The sequence below is a fragment of the Cardiocondyla obscurior genome, linkage group LG01 (genome assembly GCF_019399895.1).
Source record: "Cardiocondyla obscurior isolate alpha-2009 linkage group LG01, Cobs3.1, whole genome shotgun sequence".
Lineage (NCBI taxonomy): Eukaryota > Metazoa > Arthropoda > Insecta > Hymenoptera > Formicidae > Cardiocondyla > Cardiocondyla obscurior.
The window spans coordinates 52,945-73,993 of NC_091864.1; the positions used below are offsets into that span (position 1 = coordinate 52,945).

Sequence of the window (21,049 nt, forward strand, 5' to 3'; positions counted from 1 at the left end):
TAATATAAGCTGAGTTGTGTTATTCAATACTGTAGAGAATTTACATATAGCACACATAATACGAAGTATAATATGAATGATATTCCACGCGAACAATAGTTATTTGATAAACGTGACGACCGGTCTAAGTGACACAAAAAGGTTTCAAAACGTTGGAATTTTCCGTCAGCATTTCCGAAACTTCTATCTCGATTTATACTAAACATTGCGTGAGATTCTTTAAGTACGAATTTAAACGTGCTTTATAATATTTTGGATATTGTACTACGTGTCATACGGAGCAAACGAAAAAATTGTTTGTGATCTTGGCCTTTGGGGCCAAGGTCCTGGACCTTAAAATTTTTCGCAGCGCCCAATAACTGTAATTGATTAGAACAAGGGTCGGACGAGCTGCAAACACCGTCGTGGGAACATGCATTGAAGATATTAATACGATTATCTACGATATTACACAATTTATTTTCTGCTGTTCTAGATTTAACGATGTTACCTGATCGTAAATTTCGAAAAATGTCACCCTGATTTTATTTAAAACGGAATGTTGAATGGGTAGTGTTTGAAATTCTTCGCACTGCAACGTAGAAACAAACAAACAAACAAACAAATAAATATTAAAAAACATGAACAATTTAATTATTAAAAATTTAGTACGCACCATTTAAATAATAAATATATTATTTCTTAAATTTATTTTTAACCTTTGATTATACATAATCGAAAATTATACAGATACTTACTAAGGAAAAGATGCTACCCTTTCTCCAGTGCCGAGTTTACGAATAGCGTTCGTCTCGTCGGATGTTAACGAGAAATCAAAAATTTCCATATTTTCCTTTATTCGACTTGCAGTAACAGACTTCGGTATCGGTGCAGTTCCTTCTTGATACTGAGAAATTAAACAATGATTATACATATATCTCTTTTAATTCTATAATTAAAAAATCGGATCTGCGAGCTCTTCATTACGTACGACATATCGAAGTGCTATTTGTGCCGGAGTTTTGTTGTATTTTTTTGCAAGTAGCATGATTACAGAACTGTCTAATTTGTTGTCAATGCCCGATGATCCTCCAGGTTGTCCCAAGGGAGAATAAGCAGTTACCGTGATATTATGCTTCTTGCAAAAATCTATTAACTTTTCCTGGTTCACGTTTATATTAACTTCAATCTGTAATAACACTTGTTGATATTAATTTTTAAAACATACAAAAGAAACAGAAAATTTATTCATTAAAATAATATAAATTAATTATTCCCTCTTAAAAAAAAGAAGAAAAAAACATGGAAAACATAAAATAAAATAAAATAATGATATTACTTGATTATTAACTGGTGCAATTTTAGCAGATTTAAGTAAGCGGGTAATTTGTTCCGAATTAAAGTTACTGATCCCGATGCTGCGAGCTAAACCTTGCCGGACACATTCCTCCATTCCTCTCCACGTCTCCAAATAATCAACATCCGATTCAGCAAGACTAATATCTTTGGGTCTTAAATCTTCTTCTTCCTAAAAGACATCGATATAATGAATTAAAAAACTAAGCATTTTTTCTTAATAATTTCTCTAACAAATCTTTATTTTTATCAATAAAAAATGCTATGTAATTATATGTATTTCATAATTAAACTTGGCATACAATTGTTCTAATTGCTTGTAGACAAGAAATTTATCTTATGGCAATATATTAGTGATTACCTTATAAGCCATCGGCCAATGAATTAAATAGAGATCTACATAATCCAAACCGAGATTAGCCAACGACTGTTTGCACGTCGGAACAACACGTTCTTCTCTATGAAAATTATTCCACAGCTACAAAGAAACGAATAATAATATTATTAAGATAAAATAAAATTAATAAACCTAGTTTTTATTTATATTAAATTATTTATAAGAAAAAAATTTATTTGGGCATTTTTGTGGACGAATAAAACGTTAAAAGTTTTACATCTATATTTATATGTAACTACTTATGAATCTTGCCTTTGTGGTAATAAATAGGTCCTCTCTAGTCACGGTACCATCTTCAATTTTTTCACGGACTGCTTCTCCTATTTCTCTTTCGTTGCCGTAGTAGAAAGCTGTATCGATATGACGATATCCAAGATTTATTGCCTCTTTAATAGCTTTTTTCACACTTTCTTCCTCGGACTAATTTTGTGTTTTTTTTGTAATTTTTTTTTTTAATATATAAAAATAAAACTTATTTTAATAAACATAATTTGATAAACAAAAATTAAGTTTCTAGTGAGAATATCGAATAAAAATTGCCATATTATATAATTAATAGAATTAAAAGTACGTTGCTGCAGATGTAATACCATCGGGTTCTTTTATCAGACGCGAATATGCAACGGTATGTATGAGTTTGAGATAAGTCGCGCAAATAGCATTTAGCACATTCGCGATGATAATTGTGATATGCAACTCATATTGTACGTGCGTCGCTATTACACGTTATGAAACGCGTGTACCTTGTAAGTTCCGAGGCCTAACGCTGGCATTTTGTGCCCATTTGAGAATGTAATAACTGGAATATTAGTCATTGTTGAAGCAGGTGAATAAGTACGAACAGCTAGAAGTATGCGTGCAAGGTCGTCAGAGAAAGTAGCCTACTCCCTGCAATAAAACATATTATTGAGAGCAACGCAACCCCGGTTGATATAGGTTATATAATATGCAATGCACGATATCGATAAACACGCTTTACATACATACGTATCTGCGTATTGCATCGGAGGATTTTTTTATCGTAGAAATTATCGAGCGAAAGGGCTCGCGCTTCTTATTTTGAAATGCTGATCACTGGTAGGATCGTCAAGTTGAATAAATCCCAGCTGGAAGTAGACTGTACATTGTAGAAATATCGACCATAGTAACGTCTCGGGTATCAAGTATATATATATATATATATATATATATATATAGCACTAGCTCCGTGGGTATGTAAAGGATAGAATGGGATAGAAAAGAAAAAAAGAGCACGATTATTTGGCGATAAAATCGATATGCGAAAATGCAAATATATCCATGTGCTTTTAGCTAGTATTGTCTTCAACTATCGATTAAAATTCAAAGTATTAAGTTAACATATCATGCCATTTCTTAAATCAATACAATTCAGTTGCAGGATTTTTTTTTAACTGGAAATATTGCGAAAATATATATATATATGCCGAGCTGCTTACAAATCAAAAAACTTGTCGCACGCACCTATGACACAATATCACAAATTTCATTGACGCGATACTAACGTTCACTTGTTCGACTGTACGAATATTGCATGCACGTATGTTTTTGCGATGGTTGCGATACTGTTTCTGCAACTAGAATGCTATTTTCGACGAATTCTATTTTTACTTTTATCTATTTCTTGTGCTTTTAATTCATTATAATTGAAAACGGAAAGTCATGATTGCCAATACGATGACATGACTACTTTCTTTAATAATGTGATAAGACTTGCAATGTTTGAGTTTAGATAAAGTCGGATAATGATACAAGTATGCGACATCGGAAAAATTTTACCATAACGCGATCTAGCAATAGAATATACGAGATAAAGCAGTTTATCTACTTTACATACTTGTAAGATAATGAGAAATTACAATATATTATGAAATATGTATTAAATGATGTGTGGTATTACTTACAAATAAAATTTATGTAAATTTGAAAAATTGAACTAAAAATATACCGATAAAATAGCAAACAGAACGTATACGTTTTTGGAATCTATATTTTTTACATGTTCTTGCTATTAAGATTTTGATACAACATATGTAAAGTAAGAGTAAAGTAATAAAATTTGTTAAATTAATAATCAAATAATGGTGCACAACTTTTAATTATACTGACTTTATTTAAAACGGAATGTTGAAAGGATAGTATTTGAAATTCTTCGCACTGGAACACAGGAACGAAACAATTGTAATTTATAATATATCTGCAATTTATAACTTGCTATAATTTAACTCTTTAATACTGTTATCATAAGTCGCCTGTGGCTCATCATCCACATTAAAAAGTTATCGAATATAATTAATTGTGTTAGATAATCTAAATATATGTGCGTATTTTTATCTACATATTATGTACAATGTACATAAAATTTTTTTCAAATTTATATAAATATGCGTATTACATATAAAATATTTTAGAAATTTTAGTACTTACTTTTCAATATCTGTTACTCTTTCTCCAGTTCCGAGATCACGAATAGAATCTATCTCGTCAGATGTTAACGAGAAATCAAAAATTTCCATGTTTTCCTTTATTCGACTTGTAGTTACGGACTTAGGTATCAACGCAATTCTATGTTGGCACTGGTAAAATAAAATAAATTATCATATACAGCTTTCTTAATTTTATTGGTGTTTTTGAACTGATTGTTACAAATCAAAAAATTAGGGTATATAAAAGAGTAAGTCGAAAACGTAATGTAACATTTTTTTTTTTTTTTTTTTATGGAACTTTGATTTGAAATAAATCAGTTCAGAAACGCCTTGTATAATCGGAGGAAAAAAACAAATTTTTTCCAATTTCTTTTTATTACGTACAACATATCGAAGTGCTATTTGTGCCGGTGTCTTCTGGTATTTTTCTGCAAGTTCCAATATCAAAGGATCTTCTAATTTGTTATCAACGCCCGACGGTCCACCGGGTTGACCCAAGGGAGAGTAAGCGGTTACCGCAATACCGTGTTGTATGCAAAAATCTATTAAATCCTTCTGATTTAAGTTTATATTAACTTCTACCTATAACGAATATATTTAGCTTTATTAAATATTACGACTATTAATATGATTATTTTAAATTTCTAAATATTTTGTAAAATTTTATAATTATATAACTATAGAATAGAATTATAGAATATTACACACCTGATTATTAACTGGCACAATTTCGGCAGATTCCAATAAACGAGTTATTTGCTCGGAATTAAAATTGCTGACTCCGATACTGCGAGTTAAACCTTCGTTAACACACTTTTCCATTTCTTTCCAGGTTTCCAAATAATCGACATCCGATTCAATAAGATTTCCACTTTCATCTTGAGGCATTAAGTCATCTCCTTCCTAAAAAAAAAAAAAAAACGTTATTGAAATAATTATTTTAGAGTTGAAAGATCGTAATATTTATTTTATTGTTAAACTTGTTAATTTATCTTAATTTAAATATTCCTTACTTTTCCAACAACGAAGATGTCAATGCTTACCTTAAACGCAAATGGCCAATGCATTAAATAAAGATCCACATAATCTAAACCAAGATTATCCAATGATTGTTTGCACGCCGGAAGAACAAGTTCTTCTTTATGAAACGTATTCCACAGCTACGTAAAAACACATAAATACAATTAAAACAAAACAAAATACTTTAATAATTATTTAATTTTAATTTTAGTTTATTATTAAAAAATTTAAATTAATATTTAATTACTAATTAATCTGACCTTTGTGGTAATAAATAGCTCCTCCCTAGTCACAGTTTCATCTTCGATTTTTTCACGGATTGCTTCTCCTATCTCGTTTTCGTTGCCGTAAAAGAAAGCTGTATCGATATGACGATATCCAAGATTTATTGCCTCTTTAACAGCTTCTTTTATATCTCCTATCTAGAATTAATTATTCCAAAATAAGAAAAAAAAATTTTTAAGAAATATACATTTAATTAAAATAGATTCAGTAAACATGTTAAATAAAAATTGTTATAAATATTCCTTCCAAAAAGTTGATGTTAATATAAATGTAATACGACCGATCTTTAATTATTAACATATTCATATATAAATTTAGACATCTCGTACGTACATCGCTATCATTATCCTCGACAAAACGCATAACTTGGAAAGTTCCGAAGCCCAACATCGGCATTTTATGTCCGTTCGAGAAAATAATTGTCGGAATATTCGCCATTATCGTAGATGCAGCACGAAGCGTGCTGGAGGGTTGTCAGAAGAAGCTCTTCTTCTTCCTGCAACAGAACTTTTATTTTTATTACTACAGACAATCAGGGTGACTTCTCGTTTTAATGCAACTCTCAAAATCGCCAAACGTACCGTGTAATACTCACGTGTCTGTGCGCAGCGAGAAGTTTTATCGTTGAAAATAAATGTACTGAGTAAATTGATTCTTTTCTATCCCGAAGCACTCGTCACTAGGACATAAGTTCGGGCAGTCGATTAAATTGCGACTGAATGTACATATATGTACATATTGTACATGATACCAAGTGATACCAATGATAACCAGTATGTGAAATCCACGTGGCATTTCATTGTTCAATAGTAATGTAAATCAATGTAATTTCTGTGTCTTTACTAATTAAATATCGATCGATAAATAAAATCATAATCTTTTAGAATAATATTAACCTGAAAAATTATAAAATACTGTTATTACAAGTTATTAAATTTGTTTGCTCTACTCTCCGAAAAAAAAAAAAAAAAATTATGGAATAAAAATTTAATTCTAATTTACATGTTTTCACAAAATGTACTTATATCTACATCAAATACGATTGTCTTTTACATTCGGACAAACTATTGTGAAAATATACCGGTGTATACATATAATAAAACATATTAGAAAAAAAAGTGTTGATGTCAAAGAGGGATTCCTAACTTCCTGCTTTACCACGCAACTACAAGATGTATACACGGGCCAGCATATGCCATTTTATAAAAAATGTCAAGATTTACGTGCGAGATTAATTCTTATGTCATTGAGTAGATGGCAGTATGTATAACATTCAACGCGTTGTTACCGGGCCGGAAATAACATACGTGTCGCTAATGCCGTAGCGTATTTCCGATCAAAGATATTTTATAACAATGTAACCTCAAAACGTAACAAATAATAAAATATATAAAATACTTATTATATTCCTAAAGATACAATTGTTTCAGTCACATATAATTATTAAATACGCTAATATACATTTTACATATCGTGCATTTTAAGGATAAGGATAAAATAAATTTAATGGTTTTAGAATATTTTTGTATTTAGATTAAAAAATGTATTATTACGCTTGATCACCAGTCGGCATGGATTTTATAATATCAGAATTGCCGGGATCTGTGATCGAGAGAGTACAGACACGGAAATATTTACCGCAGGCTGTACCTAATTCGATATTATTCCCTGTGTAATGATGCACGCCGGTTTTCGCCAACATCGCATAGTACTCGATCTCCGATTTCCTATTAAATGCAAACGACATATAAGTTAGAACACGTTTAAAGAATTAAAATTTAATACCCCGTGCACTTACAAACAGGGGTAGGAGACTACTCCATAGTACTCCTATAGATTTATAATGTACAAATTGACAATTGAATTGATACAATCAATCTTTACTGTTATAAATTTAATATAAGATATTCATTAATTTTTATTTAAGAGAAATTGTGCTCTTGTTAAAAATCATGTCAATTTGCTAGGCAGAAAAGGAGTGCTACTTCTCAGTCTCACCTCAGTGGCGGTGTATTACTGGCAATGATGACCAATTTAGCTTTGCCTTGGCGAAGGGACTTCAGAGTCTGCTTATAACCAAGGACGTATTTACCAGATTTCATGACAAGTGCTAATCTGGTGTTGATGCTCTCCTGAGCCTTTTTCTGTACAATTTTGAATAATATTTTATTAAATATGCTAAGCATTACAAAGATAAATGAGGTTAGAAATTATTATGAATTAAAATGATAACGTACTCGCTGTATTTAGAAGACTGAATTTTTTTTCACATTTTTAATATTAAGTAGAAATAAAATATTAATAAAAAATAATAGAAATATTAATATAACCCAATTCGATCGAGAGTATCGCGCGCACGTTTTATTCCATTTAAGAACAATGATATATAAAATCTATACGTATTAAAAAAAAAAAACTGTAATATTGTACTAGAATATACATTAGAAAAAACGTATAATGGAAAAAAAAAAATCGCTACGAGCAATTTGTGCAAAGCACGTGGGTACAACAGCGTTAAATTACCTGCTTCTTTTGAGCCACCATTTTTGCAGTGGGTCTTTTTCGCTGCTGTAATAACGAGATAATAATTATTAATCTTTACATGTTCATATAATGAATATACACGCGATAATATGTACATTTAGAACATTCATTAAATCTCACATACCTCTCAGCAAGACGAATGTGGAAGAAAAGAATGGAAGACACTCCGTTCAGGCGCGACAAGCACAAACCATGAACGACACGTAGAAGGTATAGTTATGGCGATCAAATGTAGCAACACGATTGGTCCTCACATTTGTATATGGCGTCTCACAAAGCTGAATTCACAAGAATACTACATTATTTTAGAACGAAAAAAGAAGAACGAACTTCTTTAGAATCACATAATAAAAATATAAATGATAATTTGTCATGCATTGTAACAATAGAGCAGGAAAAAAATCAACGATTAACAGCGTTTTTTGAATATACAGAAACAGTAACACACACACACACACACACTTGTAATTAATGTAACAAAATAATTTCAACGAACTTTCTCGAACTGGTTCTCGCGTATAAAGAGGAATGATATAATTGATGATAAAATTACAGTACAAAAAATATTCTTATGTCTTGTCTTACTTTATATATATTCTAATTCTTTTCCTGTAAAATATCTTGTTTCCATATATATTCTTTTACATATTTGTCTTTTGGTACACAAGATTGTTTGCACGTAAAAACTGCTAGTATTCCCCAATCAAGGCTCTTTACGACGTCTTTTAAATCGAGGAAATTTAACAGCTGTGGCATTATCTAAAAATCATATTTTTTATTTAGGTAAGAATATTGTTTTAAAGAAATTTTTTTTTTTTATTAATTTTAAGGATGTTTCTAAAACTTATTATTTTTTCTTTCGATATTTTATTTATAATTAAAAACTTGAATGTAATTAAGATTTTAGATTTTAATAACTTAAATTCTTTACTCTTAATAATTTAATCATACATACTTGAAATTCAAACTGTCTATTGCTGTTGCATTCTGGACATTTTGGCACATCCACTATTTGGTTGTGTGACGAAATATACAGAACGTTTCCACCTCTGTCGTACCTATTTAATAAATACAGATCAGCTATTATTACAAATTTAATTTTTTAATAAAACAAAAAGTACCTCAAAATTTGATCTGGATAATCGTCTATTTTCGTGCGAAAATTTGCAAACATTTCATCCTTTTCGTCGTTTGCCATACAGAGCAAGTCATTGTCAACATCTTTATGTTGAAATATCCCAGCTTTGCCATCCTGAACCATTGTATTATACTTTTCAATCTCCTCTTGTTCATTTTCGAGAGTGTTCTGCTGTTGATTTTCTTTTACAATGTTATCATTCTCTATCACAATCTCATATTCAGGAAATAGAAAACTATTACTATTATTATTAATATTGGCCTCAGTGCCACATACATATTTGTGCCCATTTTTCCAGTCATGTACCTGATGTACTCGAGAGCAGTAATTGGCAATTTTACATTTGCTGCAATGATTGGGTGCTAAAATTCCACATATGTGGCATGTCTTTGACCACTGCAACACATCTGCAAAATTAAGAAATTGTTATTACTTTGCCTTCATAATAAATACTGCAAACAAATAATATGTATTTAAATACTATACTAATTTCTTTAGCCCAATCTTCCTGTTCCACAGGTGGTTCCGCAGGATAAAACATATTTATTTTACTCAGCTGGGATCGAAAAATCTTTAAGTTTCCATTTTGATCGGGCTTGCAGCAATCTGGGTTCTTACATATGAAGACATATACAGTCCTGTGAAATGCATTAGCGTTTTCCTCATATGGCGCGTAAATCTGACAGAGAAACACACAGGGATCTCCACAGTATTCGCATTCCAGATCACTTTTGCTGGGAATATTCTTTAAATCGAGCCAAGCTGGCTTGCCGCCTATTTTACTTGGAAAGAATCTGCTTTCCAGTCGCCAGGACTCACATTTTTCCACGAACCCCAGATCGATTGCCATGTTCGATTAGGATTAGCTGTAATTAATTAACAAAATAAATAAAATAAGCGAAAGTAAATGAGTGAAACAATATTTAACTCTGTGGAAACTTGCTTATTTTACTTCAATATTATGGGTGCGTTCCGTCATTTATTCGGGTGACGTTCTCAAATGAACGCAGCCCAGTACGCTTTAGGCGCAACGCACAAGAGCGACAGCGCACAAGTCTTGTCTTATGTTCATGCATTCTATGCGCGGAACGTATCCTAGCTAACCTGCAGGTGCATTGTGGTGGTGTATAGTGGAGCCAAGAGCAGCTACTACAAGCTACAAGCTACAAGCTACTAGCTACAAGCTACTCTAGCCGCGAGCCTGCGAAGAAGAGGAACGTGGTGTGTGCAATAACCGTATTAATTACAGTGTTTCTAAGAGAGAAAGAGAGAGAGTGAGAGAGTATTATTTTTCTCTCGCACTACAGAGATAACGCCGGGACCAGGAGTAGGGAAAAATCGACGGAGCGGAAGACAGACCGACAATGTTCGGCGACGGTCGGGTAATTGCCGTGATATGAAGCGAGCGATGCCTGTTTCGGCGACGCGCGGCCGCCCCTTATCTGAAATGTGTCGCTGTTATCGCGGTAGGCGCAATCACCAATGTCCAATGCGCGGATAAACGCCTCCTGATCACCAACTAAACGCCTAAACTAATTGCTCGCGCGCCGCTTTATTTAATTATGCTACAAATTGCCGCTACTCATCCCTAGTAACCCGGTGTGTCTATCCCTACGTCTAATCGCCTGTTCGAATTAATCCTCCCGCTAGGAAAGCCTTTCTCATAGCTTTCGATGTTTGACAGCTCTGGACACGAAAGCGTGGACGCTAACGCCGCCTGATTTGTTATGCACTTTGAGAAGGAAACTACACAGAGATACTCAGCGTCAAGCATGTACGTACCGTCGCTCGTTTCGCAAAAATTCCTTGCATTTTTCATCTACTAGGAACAATGCCTATAAGATTATCTATCTTAATCTAAAATTATCTACCTTAATCTTAAAGTATCCTTTGTTTCATTTTTAATATAATTTTTTTTTTTTGTTACATAAACAGGAACAAATCTGTAGAGAATCTGTTGATATCCAGCCATGAAGTAATCAGCAGCATCAATTCCTCTGGTTTGAGTAATCAAAACTCAACAAACCTGGGGAACACCGAAAATGCACAAGAGACATCTGCCAACTCCAGGGTGGATTGTACCAGCCCTGTATCCAGTCCTAATCTTTCTCCACGTCCTAGTCCAAGGTCTCATTCTAAAAGAGAGTATTCTAGATTAAGCTCCGAGTCCAATGTCAGTAAAGAATTTCATCGTATTCAGAACAAGTCAGATGATCAGGTGTCACATGTATGTATCAATAATGTTATTAATATATTATTTTTTATTAATATGTTATTAATATATTTATTAATATATTAATATATTAATAAATATTTGTAATTTATTTTACACAAATATTCTAGGATGTAATTAATCGATCATCGGACTCGGCTGACCTCAACAAAAGTTCTACTCATGAAAATAAAAAAGAAACGCGTACCAGTGAACGCAGCAAAAAAAAGTCTTCTTGGTATAATGTACTTTATCCTACTTATAAATCGCGCTCCGAGGACTTTAAGCGAATATTTAAAGATGTTCCGGACGACGAGAGATTGGTGGTAGGTAAGTATCAATTTAAGAGTGTTCTCTTTACAATAGAATGTGTCATGTAACACTTTATTTCCTGTAAACCTATTTTTATTTAAACTACATCCACATAACTAAAATATAATATTTAACATTTTGTGATATAATTAATTTGCCATTGTGACTTTTAGATTATTCTTGTGCTCTGCAGCGCGAAATATTAGTACATGGTAGACTTTATGTGTCTCAGAACTATGTGTGTTTTTATGCTAATATATTTATGTGGGAGACCCTGGTCTCCCTACGTTGGAAAGATGTTACATCTATCACCAAAGAAAAAACCGCACTTGTCATTCCAAATGCCATTCTGATATGTACTGTTACCGACAAATTTTTTCTAACATCGTTTGGAGCAAGAGATAAAACATATGTGATGTTATTTCGCGTTTGGCAAAATGCTCTTATTGGAAAGGTATGATAAATTTTATTTGTAAATTTATAAAAGAAAAAATAAGTATTAAAACAGTAAAAAAAAAAAAAAATCTTATAAATTAACAAAAATGTATTGTATAATACCAATACTTATAAATTACCGAAAGACTCCACATTGTATATAAAAAACATGAAATTTTACTTACTATGTTTAGCCAATGAGTATGGCCGAAATGTGGCAACTTGTGCATGCCTGCTACGGTGATGAATTAGGGTTGACATCCGATGACGAAGATTATGTACCGCCATTACATGTAACCGAAGACGAAAGTCAAAAATTATCAACTCGCCTTTCTGTAGAATCTTTCTCTGAGGTAAGTCTGATAATATTACATTTATGAAATTAAATAATTTAAATAAAATACTAAACATGTGCTAGGCTAAAAAATTAAAAAAATATTCTTTTTCTTATTTAATGATAATAAAGAACGAAGTACCTACTACGGAAAATTCAACATCTCCCGCTGCAACTACGGATTCCGTTCCTATTGAACCCGCTTCAAATACTGAACTTCAAGTTCAGCCACCTGTTCCATCAATTCCTAAGTCAGAACTAATTGATCCAACAGATTTAAGTGATACAACAGAAAGTGAAGCTGAAAAACATGGTTGTAAGTAATTTTGGATGTTTCTTTAATTTTATAAAAATATTTTTAATTTAATTTAATAGATAAAAATTGTGCCTCTTTATTATTAAAAAAATTTTTTTTTATGTATAAATGCCATTCATCTCGTAGAATATTACAAATGCGACAGCGACGTAATGTGATCATGATAATGCTTGTTCCAGTGAAAATGAACATACGAAGCACAATGGTCTGTACTTCCTTGCATGAGGGTCGGCAAATTAACAAAGCAACATTGCCTATTTACATCGACCAGTTGTTCACTCTGCTCTTCACGAATTCGAAATTCTTCTTAGATTTTCATACTTCTCGCAAGACTACCGGTAACAAAATAATAATTACATTACTATGCCTGTCGTGTCTTTTTGAAAAATATATTTATTTGAGATATTTTGGATATTTTAAAAAACATAAAAAGTTTTTTAAATTACCTTAATCGTATTTGAAAAATATAAATTATATATTGTATAGCTCTTCTCTTTTTCTGTAAAACTTTTTAATATTTCTGTTTAAAATATAAATTTATTCAATTAACGTGACGTAAAAAATATAAATAATATAAATTTATTTCTATCGCTTGTTCCTATAAAATTTTCACTTGCTTAGATTTAGTACAATCTGCCTGGACACAAAATAATCAAACTGGTCAGAAAATGAGAACCGTTTCGTACACAATGTCCTTAACTCAAGCTATTGGTCCGAGAACCTGTCATGTTACTGAAACACAGGTAAAAAAATATTATCTTGACAATATTTTATATTGTCATACATCATATTTTTTTTTTTTTTTAAACATGATATTTTATATAGGTGATGTTGCCGTGCAGCAGACCAGGTCATCTTTATTGCATTGACGTAGATTGCGTTAATGCCGGTATACCTTATGCCGATTCTTTCAGTGTTTCGACGCACTATTGCATACACAATATTTCCGAATGCGAAACGAGTCTTGTGATTTATTCACAAATCAAATATAAAAAAAGTGTATGGGGTTTTGTGAAAAGTAAGTTTTAAAATTTACGATTAAAAATTAAACTTTAGAGAAAAAAGAAAGCATTATAATTAAAGAATTTTTTTAAAAATTAACGAGTTAGATAAAAATTAAAAAATTGAAGTTATAAATTTGCATTTATATCATTTCTGTGAATAAATTTGTATACACGATAAAATATTGAAAGATAACACGAATTTTGTTTTTTTAAAACAGGTGTGATTGAAAAAAATTGTTGGGCGGGCTTAGAAGAGTACACCAATAGTTTGATAAAAGCGTTGACAGTGGAGTGCGAAGAAAATAATGGAAATAATGGTATAAAGAGAAAAACGAGAAAACGACGACGCGCGACAGGTGTAGGCGCTACATTACAGACGCACACTTCCGAGCACACATCTGTGAATCATCAAGTCTCTCCCTCTAACTTGCCACACGTTCACAGTAATATACTATATTATTTAATTATATTTGCAATATTACATATTATGAATTTAATTTACATGTCTTTTTCTTCTCTACAGATACTAATACTAGAACAGATACCAATATAATTCTCAGTTCAATGCTACTAGTCGCTGTATTATGTTTAATGGTGATTAATGGTTTACTGTATTATAAACTATGGGGATTGGAAGAAGCTGCTGCATATACCATTATGGATTTACATGTATTAAAGTATGTATTAAAAAAAATTTTTTATGTAGAAATTATATATAGAGTGTCCTAAACCGAACGAAGGACCTATTGAAGGTAGGTTTTTTAAGCGGCGGTGAGTACTGTCAAAAAGAAATGAACCGTCGTCTATCGCGTTTATTCTGTCCGGACTTCTTTATTGCTCTTACGCGTACAGATTTTAATTTCTTTCTCAACGGTTGAGAATTTTACGAAATGTTATAAAACATTTCCATTTGTTTCGATAAATTTTACCCACCACCAAAATTACTATATGTTGGTCTATATATTTTATTATACTAGAAGAAACTTCAATTGCAAACTACGAAAAAAAAATCATGCGACTTACCAATCTGCATGAGCTTCAGCGGAGTTGTATAATTCTGCCGGTGACTGTAACATAAAAAAGAAAATATTATTGTAGACGTGTTAGTTAATTAATGAGATTAATAAAAAAAAGATTTTTTTTTTTTTTTAATTTATACTTGCTTAAAAGTTGCTCCGCCGATGCATGATGCCCTTCCTGGGCCTGCTCCTCCTCTCAGATGGGACGCGTCGATCTGTAACAAAAAAAAAATATATATAATTTAATAAACTGCAACAATAGAAACGATTATCAGTTAATAAAGTTCTTTGTTGCCTTTGTAATCGTCGAGCTGTTTTCTTTCGCGGTGCAAGAGTGCCGAAATTATATGTATATTATATGTATATATGTAATAAAATAATTTTTTATTTTCAGAAATTCGCCAAAGACTGAAGAAGATTGGATTAATCTTTTGCAACAACAAGAAAGCTTGCACAACGTGGAAATGAGAAAATGGCAAAGGGTTTTGCATACAGCCGCACAATTACTTAGACAAGTAAGATTCAGACCATGATTTAAAAAAAAAATAAAAGAAAACCGTGAATTTAATAATGCAATTATCAAATGCGGAAAAATTAAAACGCTAAAAAATTAATTAGTTAAGATAAATATTGTTTTTCTTTTATAAATGTAAGAATAAGTATACATAAATTTTTTTCGAAGAAGAAATAATTTTTCCGCATTCTATACATTTTATATTGTGACTGTTTCTGACATTCGTATTTTATACATGCTTTAAAAGACTGAAGAATCTTTAACGGAGCTACAAATGAGCATCCATCCCACTGCAACGGAAAAAATGTTCTCAGTATTAAAGCCGAACTTAAAAAGTCTTAATGCACATACGGGACAGCGAGACAAGTCGGAAATGTAAAAACCTATATATGTTAAGTAATTACACAAAGGTAATTTGTGTGTAAGATATTAATTTGAAATTTATTGATAAATTTATCGATAACGTTTAGAAACTATCATTATATATGTAGTATTATTTTGCATCTGCGATTGTTCTCTCTATACTATGTGTACAGAATATTATAAGGTATCATTAATAGGTTAAAATTAATAACTTGAACACTTATTGTATAATTATATTGAGTGTAAACACGCTTTCTATCTAGACATTGTAAAATGTTATTAAAAAATAATAATTTTTAGAACAATCTTTCGTGAAATTTATTTTTCCAGGAAGCTAATAATTATTAACGTGACATTTGCAGGATCAGAATAACGTGACATTTGCAGGATCAGAATAACGTGAAAGAATGTCCAGAAGGAGGAGGAAACAACGATTACATATCTTGATTAAATTATTTAATCAAAGATGATAACAGGAGCATAACATTTACAAAATGCGTACGCGGAAGTATATTCGAATTTATTTGTCTTCTGGTTTATTGAATACAAGCGTGTATCCACATTTGCCGCAGTAATGACGATCTTCCATTGCTGCCATGAATACACCGGCACCGCATTGCTCCGTAGGACATTCTCGTCTCAAACGGTGGATCTTACCGTTTTCATCTACCTACAAATTCATTAGACAAATTTAATTAAAATGTACTGCAATAAAATTATTCTAAAAAGAGTAAAAAAAAACGGGGAAGATCAAGAGCAGAGTATTAAGAGTTAATTAAAATTAACAGATTACTTACCTTGTAATACTTGAGCACAGCAAGCTTAACCTTCTTCTTCTTGTGCTTAATTTTCTTAGGGGTGGAGTAATTCTTCTTCTTGCGTTTTTTAGCACCACCTCTCAAGCGCAGTACCAAGTGCAAAGTAGATTCCTTCTGAATGTTATAATCTGATAAGGTCCTGCCATCTTCCAATTGTTTACCGGCAAAAATCAATCTTTGCTGATCTGGTGGAATTCCTAAAATAATAAAACCTGGTTAGAAATTACAGATAATTTATAATATTTTATTAAATACGAATTTACATTTGCCAAATTGTTCACCAAACATTTTATCAAATGCTTGTATTAAAAGGCACATCTTTGTTGAAAAAAAAAAAAAAGATTAAAATTTAATGAAGCAAATATGCCACATTAACTTTAAAATTTTTTTTCAACAACAAACTTATTGTAAATCTTTTTTTTTATTATTCCTCATAATTTATTACACATATTAACGATTTTCTTACCTTCTTTATCTTGGATTTTCGCTTTTACATTTTCAATTGTATCTGACGCCTCAACCTCAAGGGTGATGGTCTTTCCCGTGAGAGTTTTCACGAAGATCTGCATGATGATTAGCAAATCTACAATACACCGCATAAATTAGTCTAATCTCAAATCCTAAAATCTTAATAATTAAATAAAAAGATTATTTTTCTCCAGTGACACACCAAAAAAAAAAAAAAAAAAAAAAAATCAAAGTGCACTATAAATTTTAAATATTAAATTAAAAATAATCATATGTTCTGATCGTGTGCAGTCGATGTCTGTTAAACGCGAGACGAGACTTGCAACGCACGTAAGTGATCGTATCGGAAGCACGTTTATTGCACTTAACCATGTGTCTCGTAGATATTTTCGTTGTGTCACAGATACGAGACGATGCGGGACGCCACAAATGGAGAAATATTAAAAAAGAGGTGCAATAAAGCGCAAGAATAAATGCAGCCACACCGCGTGCGATCGTGTATCGTTCTTAAATTGTACAAAGCCGAAACCTACCTCCGATCACGCTGCAAGAACACGAAAAGGAAAGATGGACCGGATTCCGCAAGAAAAACAACCCAAGACTACACACGTACGTGTAATCTGCTCTCACTTGCGATACCGGAAATATAGGTAGCGTTATCTGACGGCCAGTAAGGGAAATAATTTAGTAAAGCCGGGAGCACACACGTTTCGCTGAATCGGAACGCACCCTTAAATCTAGCCATTGTAAACCCGTTTTAGTGGTCAGTTGTCTCCTGAACGCACCTATTATTTATCTGAATTCATTTCGACGCAAAAAATGGCGGATTGCAAGGGTGCGTTTTGTATCTTCTTTAAATTTACATGCATGTGTGTGCAGAAGTAAAATAATGCCGTTGATTTATTGAGAATACTGTGTATTGTATGATACGTAATATAATATTATACTAAAAACATTTTTATTGTGGAAAAAATTTCTACTTGCACTCGTAACTCGACAAGCTAACCATTTCACGATAATGATTTTTAATTGGTTGTTTTTATTTTATTTAGAGAAAGTAGAAGATATCGATCATCCGTCACTCGTTCTAAAAGTTGATCCACCTGAAGAATTGTTGGAAGACTCTACTGAAGGTTTAACAACTAACAATTTGGTTGCACCAGCTGATCGGGATATGCACATTTATGGTTATTCTGTAATATACTAGTGTAATTTATAATACAGGGGAAATGCACACAAGACATAAAAATATTTGTCGTAATTGTTATCTTTACGTTATTTTTTTTACAACAATTTTCATAACTTATCAATTTTACAGATGACACAAACAGCCATACTTTGGAATCAAATGACCAAGAATCCACATTGGCAGCTGTTAAGTTACCTAATAAAAAACATAGTAAGTTTATATCAGTTTGATAAAAAATGATGATTAAATATATATTTGTTATATATTAATTTCTGTTGCATATTTATAGGTTCTATTCTAGCTGTTTCAAAGTTGGGAAATTCTTTTGGTATTGAATTTTCAAACTCTGTATCTAGTAAAACGAAATCATCTATATTAAGGCCATCACAATTAAGTGTATTATCTAATAATTCTACTGGCACCACTGACAAAACTATTTTGCAACCTGCAAAATTTCACAATCCATTTGCAAAAGCTGGTGAAAATTCCATAGAAGAGGATGAGCCTATAACAAAAAGCAATAAGACCGAAACAGACAAAGATATTAAATGCGAGCAAAAACAAACGGAAGATGTAAAGTTGAAATTTTTGCCTTTAGGTGTGAGCACTAAAGAGAATGAGAATAATGTAAATAATACTGTGGCATCCAGCACATCTAATCTCAGTTTTGTGTTTGGTCAAAATTTAAAAGAGCGTGTTACTGTTTCAAATGATACAGAAAGCTTAACTAATTCTGAAAAAGATGAGACAAAAAGTGAAGAGAGCACTGAAAATGGATCTTCTGAACTTCTGTTCTCAAATGCAGCTGCAAGTTGTCGTACTACAGCAAGGCCAGGCTTGACATTAACTCAAGCAGCACAGGTATTAGAGGAAGCTAATCGTGCAAATAAGAGAAAATATAATCAAGTAACATTATTAACTGGAGAAGAAGGAGAAACAAACATTCTTCAGATCAATTGCAAGTTATTTGCCTTTGACAAAGTGAGTATATTTTTAAAATAATACTTTTTTAAAATAATTGTTTATTACTAAAACATTTATTTGCAATTATTTTTTCTCTTTAAGTTTGGGCAACTGTCTAAGGATATTGTAAATTTAATATAGTAAAATAAAAAAAAACCAATAAAGTACTTTATTGGTGTTTTTTTTTTTTTATTTTAAGTTTAAAATTATTCCAGGGTGAAAAAATTAATTAAAGTATGTTTTGCAATAAATATATTAAATTAAATAATGAATAATCGTGTATGAATAAAAATGACTTATTAAAAACTGTAAAAAATAATATAAAAATATTGTATAAATTAAATTATATTATTTTAGCACCAAATTTATAATTTTTTAATATTTTAGATTAGTAGCAGTTGGCAAGAAAGAGGAAGAGGCACGCTGCGACTTAATGATCGAGATGATGAGTCTCGTTTAGTTGGCCGCACTTCAGGAACACAACGATTGATTCTAAATACTAAAATATGGCCAGGTATGACTGCAGAACGTGCTGGACCTAAATCGCTAAGACTAACTGCTTTGGACGTTTTGGACGGGGATATTCGAGTTTTTATTGTACAAGCGGCACCTAAAGAGATCGATCAACTGCACAGTCTTGTATTGCAACGACTTAAACGCGCCCAAGAACGTCATCCTAAAAAGTTAGCAATGGATCATTGACAGCTGTTCACAATCCAGGTGAAGTGTTAATCGTGCATCAGCTTTAATTTTGTGCAACATAGAAGCCATAAGACACAAAAGAACTAAATCCTTCAAAAACATAAGACTTTAATATGCGCAATAGAACGGCTATGATTTGTGCCTTTCTTTAAAAGTTGCGATTCTCTGCAGTTTACATCAATGTTTACCGAAATATTGAGTTGGCACATGTATGATTTCGATGCTCTTGTACACATTATACGTTTTTCCTTGAAAACTTAGTTATAATTCTTTTTTAAATCAGGTTTTCATTTATTTAAAATTTAATGTAATTTTTTATGAAAGAGCATTTTGTAGAGATAAAGTATAGCATAATGTTAATTGTATGCTACAACAGATATTGAAGTTACAAGTTAAATTAAAAAATCTTCACTTAAAATCTTGAAAACAATATTCTTATCAAACTATTTGCCGTTGCATATTGCAATTGCATATCTTTTTACATATAGAAAGAATGCATAACATCCAATTATAGATCTAAATAAATAATTTGTATGTCTAACTTATTGTTCAAGATTACATGAGAATGGGTGGGCAGACGTAAATGGTATTTGTAGCAAATAATATTGCCATTAATTATACTTTTGGTTTATATATAAAAAAAAAAAAAAAAAAAAAAAACTTATAGTAATGTACGATACAACGGCATTATTATTAATTATATTATAATTATATGTTTTTATTTTAGATGTAAATAAAAGCCTTAATCTAGTGTTGAGTTCTAATTGCGCTTAAACGTTTTATTTTTTTGTGCTAGAAAGTAATTTTCTCGCTGTTTTAAAGCGTATCTTTGATTTTGTTTAGTAATATTTATTATAATAATACCTTTAAAAAAAAAAAAGAAGAAAAAAAAAGAAAAGAAAAAAGGTCTTAAAACGTCGCTAAGTGCATGTGTCAGTATATAATGTTAAAAGGGTTTTGCAAAAAGAATTATAGGCAAGATAAAAGGAACGAGACCTAAATGCACACAGTTTAAAAAAGACACCAATCGGGTTACATAAATTTATCTTAACGTTAGTTAAGCAATCTGATTAGTGGTGACCGTTTAATACTGTGCATGTATAGAATTATCTCAATAAATTAAAAAATATGTGATAAATATTTTAAAAATTCATATAAAGACATACGTAATAAAGTTTCTTACAAAATATATTCATATATGGAAGTATTTTTCAATAAAACAACATTTGCAGCTGAT

At 31.4% G+C, this 21,049-nt stretch overlaps 6 protein-coding genes across 10 annotated transcripts; 2 read left to right on the top strand and 4 right to left on the bottom strand.

Moving 5' to 3' along the window:
• Window positions 1-435: 435 nt before the first annotated feature.
• On the bottom strand, window positions 436-6,891 carry LOC139108288 (uncharacterized). The gene is made up of 16 exons (XM_070666432.1): window positions 6,484-6,891; window positions 6,063-6,377; window positions 5,815-5,977; window positions 5,457-5,618; window positions 5,220-5,336; window positions 4,885-5,079; window positions 4,561-4,758; window positions 4,178-4,326; window positions 3,830-3,947; window positions 2,476-2,613; window positions 1,985-2,152; window positions 1,697-1,813; window positions 1,319-1,507; window positions 971-1,168; window positions 738-886; window positions 436-571 (listed from the first exon to the last, which is right to left on the bottom strand). Exons 3-16 carry the CDS (start codon window positions 5,917-5,919, stop codon window positions 529-531), a joined length of 2,046 nt encoding a protein of 681 aa, XP_070522533.1. The 5' UTR covers window positions 5,920-5,977; window positions 6,063-6,377; window positions 6,484-6,891; the 3' UTR covers window positions 436-528.
• A 92-nt stretch (window positions 6,892-6,983) lies between these two features.
• Rpl30 (ribosomal protein L30) lies at window positions 6,984-8,301 on the bottom strand. The gene is made up of 4 exons (XM_070663715.1): window positions 8,150-8,301; window positions 8,005-8,049; window positions 7,480-7,625; window positions 6,984-7,208 (listed from the first exon to the last, which is right to left on the bottom strand). Exons 2-4 carry the CDS (start codon window positions 8,023-8,025, stop codon window positions 7,031-7,033), a joined length of 345 nt encoding a protein of 114 aa, XP_070519816.1. The 5' UTR covers window positions 8,026-8,049; window positions 8,150-8,301; the 3' UTR covers window positions 6,984-7,030.
• Window positions 8,302-8,519: 218 nt separating this feature from the next.
• Window positions 8,520-10,403, bottom strand: Zfrp8 (Zinc finger protein RP-8). 3 transcript variants are annotated; one of them, XM_070663553.1, is made up of 5 exons: window positions 10,268-10,403; window positions 9,650-10,029; window positions 9,147-9,570; window positions 8,981-9,083; window positions 8,520-8,784 (listed from the first exon to the last, which is right to left on the bottom strand). In XM_070663553.1, exons 2-5 carry the CDS (start codon window positions 10,011-10,013, stop codon window positions 8,623-8,625), a joined length of 1,053 nt encoding a protein of 350 aa, XP_070519654.1. In that variant the 5' UTR covers window positions 10,014-10,029; window positions 10,268-10,403; the 3' UTR covers window positions 8,520-8,622. The 3 variants fall into 3 exon arrangements, with proteins under 3 accessions (XP_070519654.1, XP_070519639.1, XP_070519644.1); XM_070663538.1 differs by lacking the exon at window positions 10,268-10,403 and adding an exon at window positions 10,107-10,230; XM_070663543.1 differs by lacking the exon at window positions 10,268-10,403 and adding an exon at window positions 10,116-10,218.
• LOC139106490 (protein Aster-B) lies at window positions 10,246-15,977 on the top strand. Of its 3 annotated transcripts, XM_070663316.1 has the most exons (15): window positions 10,258-10,384; window positions 10,471-10,762; window positions 10,848-10,937; window positions 11,099-11,390; window positions 11,507-11,705; window positions 11,861-12,141; window positions 12,317-12,475; window positions 12,589-12,772; window positions 12,952-13,110; window positions 13,394-13,515; window positions 13,598-13,790; window positions 13,995-14,219; window positions 14,300-14,453; window positions 15,190-15,310; window positions 15,557-15,977. In XM_070663316.1, exons 3-15 carry the CDS (start codon window positions 10,891-10,893, stop codon window positions 15,686-15,688), a joined length of 2,268 nt encoding a protein of 755 aa, XP_070519417.1. In that variant the 5' UTR covers window positions 10,258-10,384; window positions 10,471-10,762; window positions 10,848-10,890; the 3' UTR covers window positions 15,689-15,977. The 3 variants fall into 3 exon arrangements, with proteins under 3 accessions (XP_070519435.1, XP_070519417.1, XP_070519425.1); XM_070663334.1 differs by lacking the exon at window positions 10,471-10,762 and having other exon boundaries at window positions 10,246-10,384; XM_070663324.1 differs by having other exon boundaries at window positions 10,287-10,629.
• Window positions 15,978-16,113: 136 nt separating this feature from the next.
• Rps27a (ribosomal protein S27A) lies at window positions 16,114-17,596 on the bottom strand. The gene is made up of 4 exons (XM_070663688.1): window positions 17,492-17,596; window positions 16,957-17,073; window positions 16,470-16,687; window positions 16,114-16,342 (listed from the first exon to the last, which is right to left on the bottom strand). The coding sequence occupies exons 2-4, from the start codon at window positions 17,057-17,059 to the stop codon at window positions 16,193-16,195; spliced, it is 471 nt and encodes a 156-aa protein (XP_070519789.1). The 5' UTR covers window positions 17,060-17,073; window positions 17,492-17,596; the 3' UTR covers window positions 16,114-16,192.
• Window positions 17,597-17,696: 100 nt separating this feature from the next.
• Window positions 17,697-21,001, top strand: Ranbp3 (ran-binding protein 3-like). The gene is made up of 5 exons (XM_070663526.1): window positions 17,697-17,793; window positions 18,011-18,145; window positions 18,277-18,357; window positions 18,437-19,128; window positions 19,498-21,001. The coding sequence occupies exons 1-5, from the start codon at window positions 17,778-17,780 to the stop codon at window positions 19,810-19,812; spliced, it is 1,239 nt and encodes a 412-aa protein (XP_070519627.1). The 5' UTR covers window positions 17,697-17,777; the 3' UTR covers window positions 19,813-21,001.
• The last annotated feature ends 48 nt before the right edge of the window (window positions 21,002-21,049 follow it).

What these genes read in the sequence shown, in the direction of transcription:
- LOC139108288 (XM_070666432.1), bottom strand. Translation starts at nt 5,919, where the DNA reads ATGGCGAATATTCCGACAATTATTTTCTCGAACGGACATAAAATGCCG. An exon ending in AGAGTAACAGATATTGAAAA is followed by an intron (nt 3,948 to 4,177) that starts GTAAGTACTAAA and finishes TATAAATTGCAG; the next exon opens with ATATATTATAAATTACAATT. An exon ending in AAATAGCACTTCGATATGTC is followed by an intron (nt 887 to 970) that starts GTACGTAATGAA and finishes TTAATTTCTCAG; the next exon opens with TATCAAGAAGGAACTGCACC.
- Rpl30 (XM_070663715.1), bottom strand. Translation starts at nt 8,025, where the DNA reads ATGGTGGCTCAAAAGAAGCAG. An exon ending in TGGTGGCTCAAAAGAAGCAG is followed by an intron (nt 7,626 to 8,004) that starts GTAATTTAACGC and finishes AAAATTGTACAG; the next exon opens with AAAAAGGCTCAGGAGAGCAT. An exon ending in AGTAATACACCGCCACTGAG is followed by an intron (nt 7,209 to 7,479) that starts GTGAGACTGAGA and finishes TGCATTTAATAG; the next exon opens with GAAATCGGAGATCGAGTACT.
- Zfrp8 (XM_070663553.1), bottom strand. Translation starts at nt 10,013, where the DNA reads ATGGCAATCGATCTGGGGTTCGTGGAAAAATGTGAGTCCTGGCGACTG. An exon ending in AGATTGGGCTAAAGAAATTA is followed by an intron (nt 9,571 to 9,649) that starts GTATAGTATTTA and finishes TTAATTTTGCAG; the next exon opens with ATGTGTTGCAGTGGTCAAAG. An exon ending in TATCCAGATCAAATTTTGAG is followed by an intron (nt 9,084 to 9,146) that starts GTACTTTTTGTT and finishes TTTATTAAATAG; the next exon opens with GTACGACAGAGGTGGAAACG.
- LOC139106490 (XM_070663334.1), top strand. Translation starts at nt 10,891, where the DNA reads ATGCACTTTGAGAAGGAAACTACACAGAGATACTCAGCGTCAAGCAT. An exon ending in CTGTAGAATCTTTCTCTGAG is followed by an intron (nt 12,476 to 12,588) that starts GTAAGTCTGATA and finishes ATGATAATAAAG; the next exon opens with AACGAAGTACCTACTACGGA. An exon ending in TACTTCTCGCAAGACTACCG is followed by an intron (nt 13,111 to 13,393) that starts GTAACAAAATAA and finishes TCACTTGCTTAG; the next exon opens with ATTTAGTACAATCTGCCTGG.
- Rps27a (XM_070663688.1), bottom strand. Translation starts at nt 17,059, where the DNA reads ATGCAGATCTTCGTGAAAACTCTCACGGGAAAGACCATCACCCTTGAG. An exon ending in GAAAATCCAAGATAAAGAAG is followed by an intron (nt 16,688 to 16,956) that starts GTAAGAAAATCG and finishes TTATTATTTTAG; the next exon opens with GAATTCCACCAGATCAGCAA. An exon ending in CTGTGCTCAAGTATTACAAG is followed by an intron (nt 16,343 to 16,469) that starts GTAAGTAATCTG and finishes ATGAATTTGTAG; the next exon opens with GTAGATGAAAACGGTAAGAT.
- Ranbp3 (XM_070663526.1), top strand. An exon ending in TCGGGATATGCACATTTATG is followed by an intron (nt 18,146 to 18,276) that starts GTTATTCTGTAA and finishes TCAATTTTACAG; the next exon opens with ATGACACAAACAGCCATACT. An exon ending in GTTACCTAATAAAAAACATA is followed by an intron (nt 18,358 to 18,436) that starts GTAAGTTTATAT and finishes GCATATTTATAG; the next exon opens with GTTCTATTCTAGCTGTTTCA.